This window comes from Rattus norvegicus, chromosome 5 (genome assembly GCF_036323735.1).
Source record: "Rattus norvegicus strain BN/NHsdMcwi chromosome 5, GRCr8, whole genome shotgun sequence".
Classification (NCBI taxonomy): domain Eukaryota; kingdom Metazoa; phylum Chordata; class Mammalia; order Rodentia; family Muridae; genus Rattus; species Rattus norvegicus.
The window spans coordinates 62363675-62377624 of record NC_086023.1 but is presented as its reverse complement, the minus strand read 5'-3'; the positions used below and the strand labels follow the sequence as shown (position 1 = coordinate 62377624).

At 43.7% G+C, this 13950-nt stretch overlaps 1 protein-coding gene across 12 annotated transcripts in view; it reads right to left on the bottom strand.

The window, feature by feature from the left end:
- Atp8b5p (ATPase, class I, type 8B, member 5, pseudogene) overlaps window positions 1-13950 on the bottom strand; it is a 113631-nt gene that overhangs the window by 38219 nt on the left and 61462 nt on the right. For 10 of the 12 annotated variants that reach the window (XM_039110987.2, XM_039110994.2, XM_039110989.2 and 7 more), the window contains 3 exons: window positions 13202-13290; window positions 3717-3913; window positions 215-423 (listed from right to left, as the gene is read on the bottom strand). In XM_039110987.2, coding sequence (XP_038966915.1) covers window positions 215-423; window positions 3717-3913; window positions 13202-13290 — 495 coding nt within the window. Of the gene's footprint in view, window positions 1-214; window positions 424-3716; window positions 3914-13201; window positions 13291-13950 lie in introns of those variants that run through there. The other 2 variants (XM_039110997.2, XM_039110998.2) reach the window with 2 other exon arrangements.

The following is a 13950-nucleotide window of genomic DNA, read 5'->3' as shown; positions in this document are numbered from 1 at the left end:
AGGTATGTTTTTAGGGCTAATTGGCACTGGACAAGCCACTGGAGTGCTCTTCCCTGGGGAGGGCCACCTCACCTCTCTCATTCCCAGCTTAGTTAATAAAGGGCTGTGAGAACAGAAGGTGAATAGAATTTCAGAGACTCTGTAGACTTTGTATACTTGAAGCAGTCTTCTAAGCAGACTCTCAGAGTCAGGGAGGGCAGGAAAGTACACGTACCATAAGTCTTCCCATTGATAGAACATTTGTTGAAAATCATCACATTCTCAGTCAGGGTTCCTGTTTTGTCAGAGAACACATATTCAACTTGGCCAAGCTCCTCATTAAGAGTGGTGGTACGAGCCTGTGCTGGGGTGTTCTTTGGGGCATAAAACATCTTTCGATCCCAGTTGATATAGTAACTGTTGCCCAGTCTTATTATTTCCACACTAAGGAGAAAGCAAAAAAAAAGAGGGTTCTGGTCAGAGCTTGACAAGCAGATATATTATTTTGGTTTGCTTCTTCCAAGTCCACGATAGATGAGGGTCTGTGCAGGGCTTTCCCACACTGGTCAGTGCAACCTAATTCTGACCTTAGTTACTATTGGGCGAGGTTTTCCCACCAATAGAGCTGATTAATTTGTCTGGGATATATTTTGCTTCCACTAACATTCTGCAATGTGTCTAGAAAGAGTCAATTATATGCCATTTCGAAGAATTTCAATGATGTCTGCTGAAGGGAAGATGCCGCCTGCCTAATGTTTTATCCTGTTTCACTGTCCTTTCAAGCAAGGAGTTCTCTCATTTTGGAAATTTCTTCCTTTAGCTTGTTGCACTCATCAGCAGGCAACTGGTCCTCTTTGAAATGGCATATAAAAAGATGGCATCTGAACGGGAAGGTTCTGGAAGTTCTGGCACTGGGGAAGAGAAGGAAGATCAGAAAGAAGAGAAACAGTAATAGTGGCAGTGCATTGTGGAGCCAGGACGACATACTATGAAGCTTGGGAGTAAAGGGACTTCCTGAGCAGAAAAGGGGCAAACGTCAGTCTTTTTACTGTAGTTTTGCAGTATTCTATATATAATTTCCTTAATATATAAATCCAGTGACAATTGCTAGCTCATTTAATGTAATAAAGTCACCAGTAGCAGGTTCACACTGTTCTGTAACTAGCCTGCTGTTTTCAGCTGCACGTAAAGGGGTGGGATGGGGCTGTGTGCCAATCATTATTAATCTACACAGTGAGTTCCAGGACAGCTAGGTCTACACAGTGACAGCCTGGCTCAGAACATTTGAGTAAGCACACAAACGATGGCTTCCATATGGCATTTTCACGAGTTTTGTTCCTGTGCACCTGCCCCACAAGCCTTCCTCCTGCCCTACCCTACCGTCTTGTGTCTTGCTAGCCTCCCTGTTTCTCCTGCGTGTCCGTCTGCACTCACATCATTACCCCCATCACACACACACACACACACACACACACACACACACACACACACACACAAAAACATGGACAAATTTAAATCTAGGTTCCACATAGGAGAGAAAACGCAGAGTAATTGTCTGGGTCTGGCTGATTTTGTTTACCTCAATGGCTTCCCTAATTTTGAAGAGGCTGTCATTTCTACAATGTCTGTTTTTGGTACATTTATTAAAGACTAGGTGGCTGTTGTGGTTTGCCCTGGAGTTATCTGTATTTTGATGCTAATTCACTGCCCCAAGGACGGCTGCGTAGTCACTACTCAGGACTCAGGTGACTTCACCAGAACCTTCTCCCCATTGAATTTGTAAAATACAGGTGAGGGCAGGTGCAGGATAGAAGGAGGCCTCTCATTGGACAAAAAGGAAGGATGGGCGGAGAAACATTTGAAGGAAGAGGAGGAGACTGGAACAAGAGAGCCAAGACAGGGGTGGGGGTGGGGGTGGGGGGTAGGGTGGGGAGTGGGGGTAGCTGCAGAGGAGAGAACATGGAAGATTATGCATAATACATAAATAATATATCATATAATCAATATGCCACTTATTATATCTATGTTATATGATTAATATTATAGAGTTGTATGTAATTATATTAATAATTCACATTATTACTTAGATATTGGTTGGCTCAGTACTGCTTATAAGATAAATCCAAACTCTTTTGCTTGTAATTTATGATTTTTGGACCTGATAATTTAGTCTAATTTGAGAACACTTTCACCTCTGATATCTGAAAAGCTGCCCACCTCAGGGTCCTTTACTCACTCGCTTTTCACACACAGTCTGAGCATCACCTTTCCTGCAGACTGTCCTGAGCCTCCCCGGGCAGAGCTCGCCTATGTCTCCTTAAAGCGTTTATGATACACACGCACACTGTGATTACAGAAAGCTCATATTGTGCCATGCTTCTTTATTGGTTTCTGCAGCTACGGACAAACTTCTCTAGAGAAAGTGATGCTTTATAGTTCAGTTTTTATCCCCGGCACCTAGTAAAGGATGTGGCAATACTAGGCTGTCATTTATTAAATAAGGTAACTCTGTTATGGAGAATGTTTCAGGGTTGGGATATCGGAAGTCAGGCTTTAGGAGACTTGGAAAGGAGGGAGGGACACACACACACACACACACACACACACACACACACAGGTTCTTTAAAAGACAGATAAAATTTACAAACCCACACTAATCAAAGGAAAGAGAAAAAACTCAGTAAAATTAGAGGTGAAACAAGGACTGTTACAACACACTACAATGAAAATGAAAGCCAGAAAACATCATGAAACTTCAATTCACAATAATAAATAAAGTTATACATTTTTAAAAAGAGACAACATGTACAAATATAGATTTGGACCTCAGATCATAAAGCATATACCTTCTGTTTTATTTTTATGAAGAGACACAATGACTACTTGTAAAAGAAAGCATTTAATCAGGCTGGCTTACAGTTTCAGAGGGTCAGTCCATTATCATCATGGTGGGGAGCATGGCGGCAGGTAGGCAGACATGGCCCCGATGCTGAGAGATACATCCTGATCCACAAGCATCAGGGAGAAAAAGAGACACTGGGTCTGCCATGGGCTTTTGAAACCTCAAAGCCCACTCCCAGTGACAAACTTCTAATAAAGCCATGCCCACTCCAACAGGGCCACACCTCCTAATACTATTAAGTATTCAAATTAATGTGCCTATAGGGAGCATTCTTACTCAAACTACCACATGTATTTTCCATTCTTTTTTTTTTTTAAGGGAAAAATGTATTCTGAGTTCTGTATAACATGTGAGTGAATGTTTAGAACCTATCTCATTGGTATGGAGAGCCTGTTTGGAATAGTTAAGCAACAAAAAGTTTGTGTGTCTTTTACTAATTGTTCCATGTGCTTACATGTCTTATGTAGTCACTTACAGGTTACTTAAGGGGATGTACACTTATCCTTTTACATAAATCATATAATATCTAGCACAGGGTTCTAGACATGAAAGAGATTTATGCAACTTCTAGATAGGCCTTAGTGTTTCACACACCAAGCCTGTATAAAGAAAAGAGCTAAAGGGCACATAGTGAGCTTTGGTGGAATGGTGGAGCATGCCCAGAATCCCAGTGCTGATGCTGAGGCAGGAGGATCTGAAGTTTGAAGTCAGCTTAGGCTACATAGCAAGCTCTTGTCTTTCAAAAGAGAGAGCACACACCACATGCTTTCTAAAATTTCATACTCTAGTTGACTACTAAAACAGGAAGAGTGCAGAGATGGTCAAAGATGCCCACCTGACATAGAGGGAAATGGGTACCATGGTGTTGAGCACTATGAAGTAGGACCAGAAAGCGAGGGCAGAGCTCGCAGCTGATGAAGTAATATAGCGCTCCCATGGGAGAAATGCCTGGAAGTGGTAACCTCTGTTGCTCTCCCAAATGCCATGTCCAATCGACAGCAGAAAACACATTCCGCCTAGAAGCATGAAAATCTGTATAGAAAACAAAACAGAATAGCAGGTCTGAATACACTTCTTCATCTGTCCTTTGTGGTCTTAGCTCTCATAGGTGTTTCCCTTGGAGATGGGGGGCGGGTGGGCACTAGAGTGCTACACAGGGTGAAGACAGGCCAGCAGGAGCCATCTGTGAGAATCGAAGGGAGGTACCAACAACAACTAGAACACACCAAGTACCAATTAACAGGATCTGTGCCAAGGGCTTTACGTGTTGTTTAATGTTGAGGAAAACCTCTGACAGGTGAGAATCTTGATACTGAAAGTGGAACAATGTTCTACCTCAAGTCACTCAGACACTGAATAGGGGAAGCAGGTTCCAAAACAGAGCCAGAGGCCAAGTTCTTAATCACTGCACCCCTGTTGGGGGTGGGGGCGGGGGCGGGGAGGCAGCAGTGGCTGCCACTTTAACTCACTGAGTTGTGTGGTTTTGGTGTAGTTGTGGGGAGGATGCTGGGGAAATTGATAGCGAGGGAAGGAAGACGGCGGTTGTGTAACAGTGCAGCATGTGGTGAAGGTAGAAGGGAGGCCATGGGCCCACTGAAGCTACAGCTCCTCAAGGGCAGCAGCTGGAGACCCCGTAGTCGTGGTGTGCTGGGTGCTGAGTGCTGACTTTGACTTCAATTGCTTGCCTTTATGAAACTTGCATTGATCATGGTGTCTGTTCACAGCAATAAAACCCTAACTAAGGCAGACCCATAGACAGATATTATATGGAAAGAGTCTAAACTGGAGGTCTCCATTAGATCCCTTCTCTCAGAGATCAGGGAACACCACAGAAGAGGAGAAGAAAGACTTGTAGGAATCAAAGGGGATGGAGGGCACCAGGAGAACATGGTCTACCAATCAACTGGGCAGGACTCACATGGGTTCAGAGACTAAAATGGCAAGCACTGGGCCTGCATGGGCAGCACCAGGTCCCTTACATATATGCTGCGGCTGTTATCTGCATGTTTTTGTGAGACTCCCAGCAGTGTAAGAGGCTATAGTTCTGACTCTTCTGTCTTGTCTTGAGACTCTTCCTCCCACTGAGTTGCTTTGTCTAGCCTCCATATAAGGACTGTAGCCTTGTCTTACTAGGTCTTGTTTTGCTCCATTTGTCTATTGTCTCTTAGAGGCCTGTCCTTTTCTGAAGAGGAAACAGAGGTGTGGTAGCTCTGGGGGTGGGGAGTGGGGAGTCAGGGAGGGGATAGGAGGAGTGGAGGGAGGGGAAACTGTGGTTGGAATAAATTGTGTGAGAGAAGAATCTATTTCCAATAAAAAGGAAAAAAAAGATGAAAATGCTCATTGTACTGAAAGAAATCTACAGATTCAAGGTAATCCCCATCAAATCTCCAGCACAATTCTTCACAGAAACTGAAAAAAACCTTTGATGCCATATGGAAACACATAGAGACACACACATACACATAAGCCAGTATAACTAAAATAATCCTGAATAATAAAAGAACTGCTAGAGGCATTCCCCTGGCCTCAAGCTATACTACAGAGCTGTTATAATAAAAGCAGCATGGCATCAGCACACAGACAGACACACTGTCAGTGGAACCAATGGCATCAGCACACAGACAGACACACTGTCAGTGGAGCCAATGGCATCAGCACACAGACAGACACACTGTCAGTGGAGCCAATGGCATCAGCACACAGACAGACACACTGTCAGTGGAGCCAATGGCATCAGCACACAGACAGACACACTGTCAGTGGAGCCAATGGCATCAGCACACAGACAGACACACTGTCAGTGGAGCCAATGGCATCAGCACACAGACAGACACACTGTCAGTGGAGCCAATGGCATCAGCACACAGACAGACACACTGTCAGTGGAGCCAATGGCATCAGCACACAGACAGACACATTGTCAGTGGAGCCAATGGCATCAGCACACAGACAGACACACTGTCAGTGGAGCCAATGGCATCAGCACACAGACAGACACACTGTCAGTGGAGCCAATGGCATCAGCACACAGACAGACACACTGTCAGTGGAGCCAATGGCATCAGCACACAGACAGACACACTGTCAGTGGAGCCAATGGCATCAGCACACAGACAGACACACTGTCAGTGGAGCCAAACTGAAGACCCAGACAACTCCATACACCTACCAACTCACAAAGAGGCCAAAAGCACACACTGGAGAAAAGACACTATCTTCAGAAGATGGTGCTGATTAACTGGACAGAAGAATGTAGAATACAAATAGATCCATGTTCATCACCCTGCATAAAGTTCAAGTTCAAGTGGATCAAGGAACTCAACAGTAAATAAGATACCCTGAGTCTGATAGAAGAGAAAGTAAGGAACAGGCTTAAACTCATTGGCACGGGAAAAGAGTTCCTGAATAGGCCCTGCAGTTAACACTTAACTAATGGGACCTCATGAAACTGAAAAGCTTTCATACAGCCTAAAATGCCAGTCATCATTCAAGCAAGGAGGCAGCCTACAGAATGAAAAAAAAAAACTGTTCCAATATATACCTGACAGAGGGTTAGTATCTAGAATATACAAAACAAAATAAAAAACAAGCAGAAGACAAAATGCAAATGACAACAAAACAATCTGAACAAACCCAACCGAACCCCCCCAGAAAACCCAGTTTAAAAATGGGCTATCAAACTCAACAGAGTTCTTTCGAAATGAAACATGAATAACTCAGAATCACTTAAAAAGAATGTTGAACACTCTTAGCCATCAGAAAATCCAAATTAAAAGTACTCTGAGATTTCATCTTACCCCAACCAGAATGTCCAAAATAAAGGAACAACAACAACAACAACAACAACAACAACAACAACAATAATAATAAATACAAAATTTAAAATATTTATAGCCCACGCTGGGAAGGGTTCAGGGAAAGTAAAACACTTCCTCATTCCTGGTGGGGTGCAAATCGGTTCAGGCACTAAGGGAGTCAGTGCAGAGGTTCCTGAGGAAGATGAAAGCTGCCTATCACAGGCTCTGGCCACCACTCTTGGACATCTAGCAAAAGGACTCTACATCTTACTACAGAAATACTTTTCCATACATGCTTATTGACGCTCTATTCATAATAACCAAAAGTGGAAACATTCTTGATGTCCATCAACTAATGAAAAGATAATGAAAATGTGGTGCATTTGCACAATGGAATATTATTCAGCTATTAAGAAAAATGAAATTATGGAGTTTGTAGGTTAAATGGATAAAGTTATAAACAATCATGCTGAGTGAGGAAACCCAGACCCCAAAAGACAAGCATTGTATGTTTTTTCTTCTATGTGGATGTGTGCTTTAGATGTGTGCTTCAATCGGAACGTCTACAGAGGTTAGGTAAGGGGGCAGCAGGGAGGAAGGACTCTTCCAGGGAAAGAGAAACTGAATATACTATAACAAATACAGGGGAAACTAGAATAAGGATGGGTAGAGGTGGGAAGATGGGGAGAGATAACTAATGTTAGAGGCATTCCTGAAAGCCACACAGAGTTCCTGTCTAAAAGAAGTGAAGGGACAAAAATGGAACAGAGACTGAAAGGAATGGCTGACCAGTGACCAGCCCAACTTGGGATCCATCCCAGGAGCTGGCAGCAAATCCTGAAACTATTACTGATGCCATCTTGTGCTTGCAGACAGGAGCCAAGCATGGCTGTCCTCTAAGAGGCTCTACCAGTAGCTGACTGAGACAGATGCAGATAGTCACAGCCAAGAATTGGTCTGAAGTCAGGGACCCTGATAGAAGAGTTAGGGGAAGGACTGAGGGATCTGAAGGGGATGGCAACCCCATAGGAAGACCAACTAACCTAGGCCTATGGGAGCTCCCAGAGACTAAGTCACCAACCAAAGAGTGTACACAGGCTGGCCAGAGGTCTTGGACCATATGTAGCAGAGGACTGCCTTGTCTGGCTCAGTGGTAGAAGATTCACCTAATCCTGTAGAGATTTGATGCTCCAGGGAGAGGGGATGCTGGGGTTACCTTTTCAGAGGTGAAGTGGGAATGGGGGAAGAAGTCTTCAAGGGGGTACTGGGACAGGGGTAACATTTGGGATGTAAACTAATAAATAAATTATATTTTAAAAGCTATATAGAAACCTACCACTATAGAAGCTTCCTAAAATATATATACATTTGAAAGGAATATCAATAGAGTCACCATATAATGAGGGAGACAGATATCCCAACTGTATATCTTATGCCACTAAATAAAACCTCCAATGCCAAGAATGGGTTACCTTGTTGAGGTGTTGGCCAAAGGGGCCCATAGACATTACCTCACACATCATAAGCTATTGGAAAGGCTATTGGTTACCCTCCACAACCTGAGCTCTATTGCTGAAGACACCACTTACTACATCATCAAACACAAGAAATTAAGTTAATGCCCAACTAGAAGCTTCATCTCATGATTCAGAGGTTAAGAGACGGGTGTGCTCTTCCAGAGGACCTAGGTTCAATTCCTAACCCCTACATGGCAGCTCACAACCATCTGTAACTCCAGTTCCAGAGAATCTGATCTTCTCACACAGATGTACAAACAGGCAAAACACCAATACATGTGATGTCTAAAAAAGGTTAATTAGAAGCTTCTCCTCTACTGGCTAGCATTCATGGTGCTGGAAGGTACTTTGCATACTACCAGAGGAGAAAGGTAATCATCAGTATCACCTTGTTACATACCAAAGACCTACAACAGCACTAGCCTGCAGGAAAGTGGAGCAACAGTGGTACAGTTGTTATGGAACCCATGTCTGACACTGCTAAAGTGGCAAGAACCCAGGACTAGATAGGTCATGGTCCCTAGGCATAAACCTACTACTATTCTACCAAAGGAACACAGTAATATAGTAATCTCTAATCACATATTGCTATTCCTATAGAGCTGTGTATACTCATCCTTCATAAAAACTTCTTTCAGATGAGATCAGATGCATTCAGGATCTCGTTAGGATCAGATGCAATTAGGATTGAATCTGGCCATACAGATTCAATACCCATTCAATTTCCAACTCAATTCTTCACAGAGAAGAAAGAGCAACATTCAAACTTTGTGGAATAACAAAAAATCCAGGATAGTGAAAACTGTTCTCAACAATAAAAGAACCGCTTGAGGAATCACTATCCCTGACCTCAAGCTGTACTACAGAGCAATTGTGAAAAAACCCATGGTATTGGTACAGAGGCAGGCAGGTAGATCAGTGGAATAAAACTGAAGACCTGGAAATAAACCCACATACCTATAGACACTTGATCTTTGACAAAGAAGCCAAAACCATCCAATGGAAAATAAGATAACATTTTCAACAAATGGTGCTGGTTCAATTCCCCGGTCAGCATGTAGAAGAATTTGAATTGATCCACTTTTATCTCCTTGTACGAGGCTCAAGACCAAGTGGATTAAGGACCTCCACATAAAACCAGATACGCTGAATATAATAGAAGAGAAAGTGGGGAAGAGCCTTGAACATATCAGCACAGGGGGAAATTTCCTGAAGAGAACACCAATGGCTTATGCTCTAAGATCAACAATGGACAAATGAGACCTCATAAGATTAAAAAGCTTCTGTAAATCAAAGGACACTGTCAATAGGACAAAATAGCAACCAACAGATTGGGAAAAGATCTTTACCAAGCCTACAACTGATAGAGGGCTTATATCCAAAATATACAAAGAACTCAAGAAGTTATACTCCAGAGAGCCAAATCACCCTATTATAAAATGGGGTTCAGAGCTAAACAAAGAATTCTCAGCTGAGGAATATCGAATGGCTGAGAAACACCTAAAGAAATATTCAACATCCTTAGTCATCAGGGAAATGCAAATCAAAACAACCCTGAGATTTCACCTCACATCAGTCAGAATGGCTAAGATCAAAAACCAGGTGTTAGCAGATGTTGGTGAGGATATGGAGAAAGAGAAACACTCCTCCACTGCTGATAGGACTGCAAACTGAAAATCAGTCTGGAGGTTCCTCAGAAAATTGGAAATAGTTCTACCTGAAGACCTAGCTATACCTCTCTTGGGCATATACCCAAAAGATATATGCTCCAACATATAACAAGGACACGTGCTCCACTATATTCATAGAGGCCTTATTTATAATAGCCAGAAGCTGGAAAGAACCCAAATGTCCCTCAACAAAAGAATGGATACAGAAAATGTGGTACATTTACACAATGGAGTACTACTCAACTGTTAAAAACAATGACTTCATGAAATTCCCAGGCAAATGGATGGAACTAGAAAATATCATCTGGAATAAGGTAATCCAGTCACAAAAGAACACACATGGTATGTACTCATTGATTAGTGGATATTTGCCCAAAAGCTAAGAATACCCAAGATACAACCCACAAACCATACGGAGCTTAAGAAGAAGGAAGACCAAAGCGTGGATGCTTAGGTCCTACTTAGAAGGGAGAACAATATAACCACAGGAGGAGGAGGGAGGGAGGATCCTGGAAGGGAGAGAGGAGGCGAGAAGGAAAAGGGGGTGGGGGTGGGCAAGGTCATGTGTGTGGTGAGATGAGGGAGAAGTATAGATGGTCAGGAAATTAAAAAGAAATGTATAGCAGTGGGGGGATGGGGAACTAGGGGTAGCAACTGGAGGGTCCCAGATACCAGGGAATGCAGAAGCTTCCAGGGCCCAACAGGGATGACTTTAGCAGAAATATGCAACAAAGGGTGGACAGAGCCTGTAGAAATCACTTCCAGTAGATTGGCATGGTCCCTGGTCATGGTATGAGGCCACATATCCGTCTTGAAGTTTTTAATCCAGAAATGTTCCTGTCCTAAGGACAGACAGGGACAGAAACTGGAACAGAGACTGAAGTAAAGGCCATCCAGAGACAGCCCTACCTAGGGACCCATCCCGTTTGCAGACACTAAATCCCAACACTATTGCTGATGTCAAGAAGCTCTTGCTGACAGGAGCCTGGTATGGCTGTTCCCTGAGAGGTTCTGCTAGCACCTGACCAATACAGATGTGGATGCTCGCAACCAACCACCAGACTGAGCCTGGGGACCCCAAGGGAAGAGCTAGGGGAAGGACTAAGGGAGCTGAAGGGGATTGCAACCCCATAAGAAGAACAATATCAACTAACCAGACCACCCAGAGCTCCCAGGACTAAACCACCATTCAAAGAGTACACATGGATCCATGGCTCCAGATACATATGTTGCAGAAGATGGCCTTGTCTGACATCAAGAGGAGGGGAGGCCCTTGGTCCTGTGTGGGTTTGATCCCCTGGAGTAGAGAGGATGCTAGAGCACAGGCACGAGTGGGTAAGTGGGTGGAGGAGCACCCTCACAGAGGCAAAGGGGAGTGTGGAGCGTGGGGATGGGATGGGGAGCTGTGGAGGTGTCACAGGGAGGGAGGATATCATTTGAAATGTAAATAAATAAAATGATTAATTAAAAAAACCCCAAACTTCTTTCAGTTGATAAGGATTAATACAGAGGCAACAGCTGGATAATACCCAGAAAGTGAGAGACTCTGGAACATTCAGCCCTAAATAGGATATCATTGTCCAACAGCTCGCCTCAAGGCTCAAGGATCTGTGCAGGAGAGGAGGCAGAAAGATTTTAAGAGCCAGAGGTGGTGGATGACCCCAAGGAAACAGTGTCATCCAGACACAACAGAGACGGCGCGCATGTACACACACACACACTCACACACACACACACACACACACTCACACACACTCACACACACACTCACACACTCACACCCACACTCACACCCACACCCATACACTCACACTCACTCACACACACACTCACACACTCACTCACACACACACTCACACACACTCACACACACTCACACTCACTCACACACACTCACACACTCACACTCACACACACACTCACACACACTCACACACACACTCACACACACACTCACACACACTCACACACACACACACTCACACACACACACTCACACACACTCACACACACACACTCACACACACTCAACCTGCACAAGTTCAAACCAGACAGAATCATGGCACAGAGAAGGGGAAGTGGACACAATGTCCATCCTAACCCAGAAGCAGTTATAATTGCTACTTACTCTAAGAAGGAAAATCTCTTTTTTCTCCAGCAGAATGCCCTGGGCATATCAACCACGCACAGGGCACGACCTGTACCCAGGGATAGTTGGCCAACACAAAATGACTCCATGTACTTTTTTTTTTCTTTTTTTTCGGAGCTGGGGACCGAACCCAGGGCCTTGCGCTTGCTAGGTAAGCGCTCTACCACTGAGCTAAATCCCCAGCCCTCCATGTACTTTTTATGTGTAAGTTTTTGTAGGGAATTTTTAAATTATAGTTTTCTCCTATTAGTTTTTTGATTTGTTGTGATATTTGTGTTTGCTTTTCCTTTATTTTTATTTTTTGAAAGATAAGGGAGGAGCACCAAGTTGGGTGGGTAGAGAGGTAGGAAGGATCTGGGGAGAGGTTAGGACAGGGAATATTATTTTAAAAATGTATATGTATGTAAACCTAAAAAATAAAATAAAACAAAAAACCCATCTCTTTTCTGCCAGCTGGTGGTGGCACACACCTTTAATCCCAACACTTTGGAGGCAGGCAGATCTCTGAGATTGAGGCCATCCTGGTCTACAGAGCGAGTTCCAAGATGGCCAGGGCTACACTGAGAAACCCTGTCTGGAAAAAGAAAAACAAAACAAACAACCAAAAAAAAAAAAAACCAAACCAAAAACACAGCCCCCCCAAACCACAAACAAACAAACAAAAAACAAAACCCAAAACAAACATAACCCCCTTTCCCTTCCTCAGGATTCCTTTTATTAGTGATTTTCAGATGTTTAAGCAGATCCCGTTTTTCCAATTGAAATATTATAAAGCAGCATAGTGAGAAGCTGCTCTCTTTGAAGCAGGAACTCCGCCAAAGCCAGAGGAACCTATCAGTCTTCCGTCTCCTGCAGACTCTAAGACTCCTCTGAGGAATGCAGCTTTAAAACTATTGGACTAAATAAGGCATTCTATTAGACTACAGGGCACGTTATTACAGTTACAATCAAATCTGATATGAGAAAGTATCTTTATTTGATCAACTCTGGTCCCACTTACCAAAGGCAACTGTTTCTTAGTCGTCATTGTCTTACCAGAAGGAGTAACCTAGACATTGTACATTGTATCTGCTCCTTCCTGGCTCATGTCTTAGCTTTTGGGGTCATAGAGCGTCTTGTGACATTCTGACTCGGAAGAGCCTACTGCTCCTGTGGACGTACGTCTATGCAAAGAAAGGTTAACTTACCCAGAGCACAAGGACGTTCATGAGATGATCTATGTGCGTTCGTTTGAAGGTGGACCGTCCACTGTTCTGCATTAGTTTGGTGTCTGGCCCTAAGCAAAATGAAGGAATCCAGATTTTACAATCCCTGAGTATGCTTGGAGCTTCAGAGTGTGTTGACATATACCTTTATGTTCAGTTATTCTAACCTCTTATGGAAATGCAGTCGACAACAACACAGAGAGGTCCCCTACGAATGTCCGTACCGACTCCTCTCTCACCAGCACCTCAGCCAAGTCTTGATTTTCCATGAGGTGAGTCAGAACAAGAGTCACAGAAGGGTCCCTTATCACCACCTGATTTATATAGCTTAGGGCAGGAATTTTCTGTAAAGGATGTATTTGTTTTCTTTAACCTATTGCTGAGTCAATGTTCCTGAGAATGGAAGAAAGGACGTATCACTAACTGAGCTTTCCTCCCATGAGGTAAAAGCTGGGGAGAGGCTTCTCTGTGGCTGAGAGATATGGCTCTGAGACATGGCTGCCTTATTCCTTTATGACAGCACATGCAGTGAGCAAAGGAGCCTTCCTTTGTGGCCATGGGACGGAGCTGCAAACCACTGGTTAGAGATAGCGCTAGCAATCTGAAAGGGGATCTTCATAAGACAGGGGGGAATAAACTGTATGCAGGAACTTCTCTGGCCTTTTACCACCGACTCCTGTTTACACGTGTTCTAACGAAAGAGGGCCACTAATGTGCTCACGGGGTTGGGG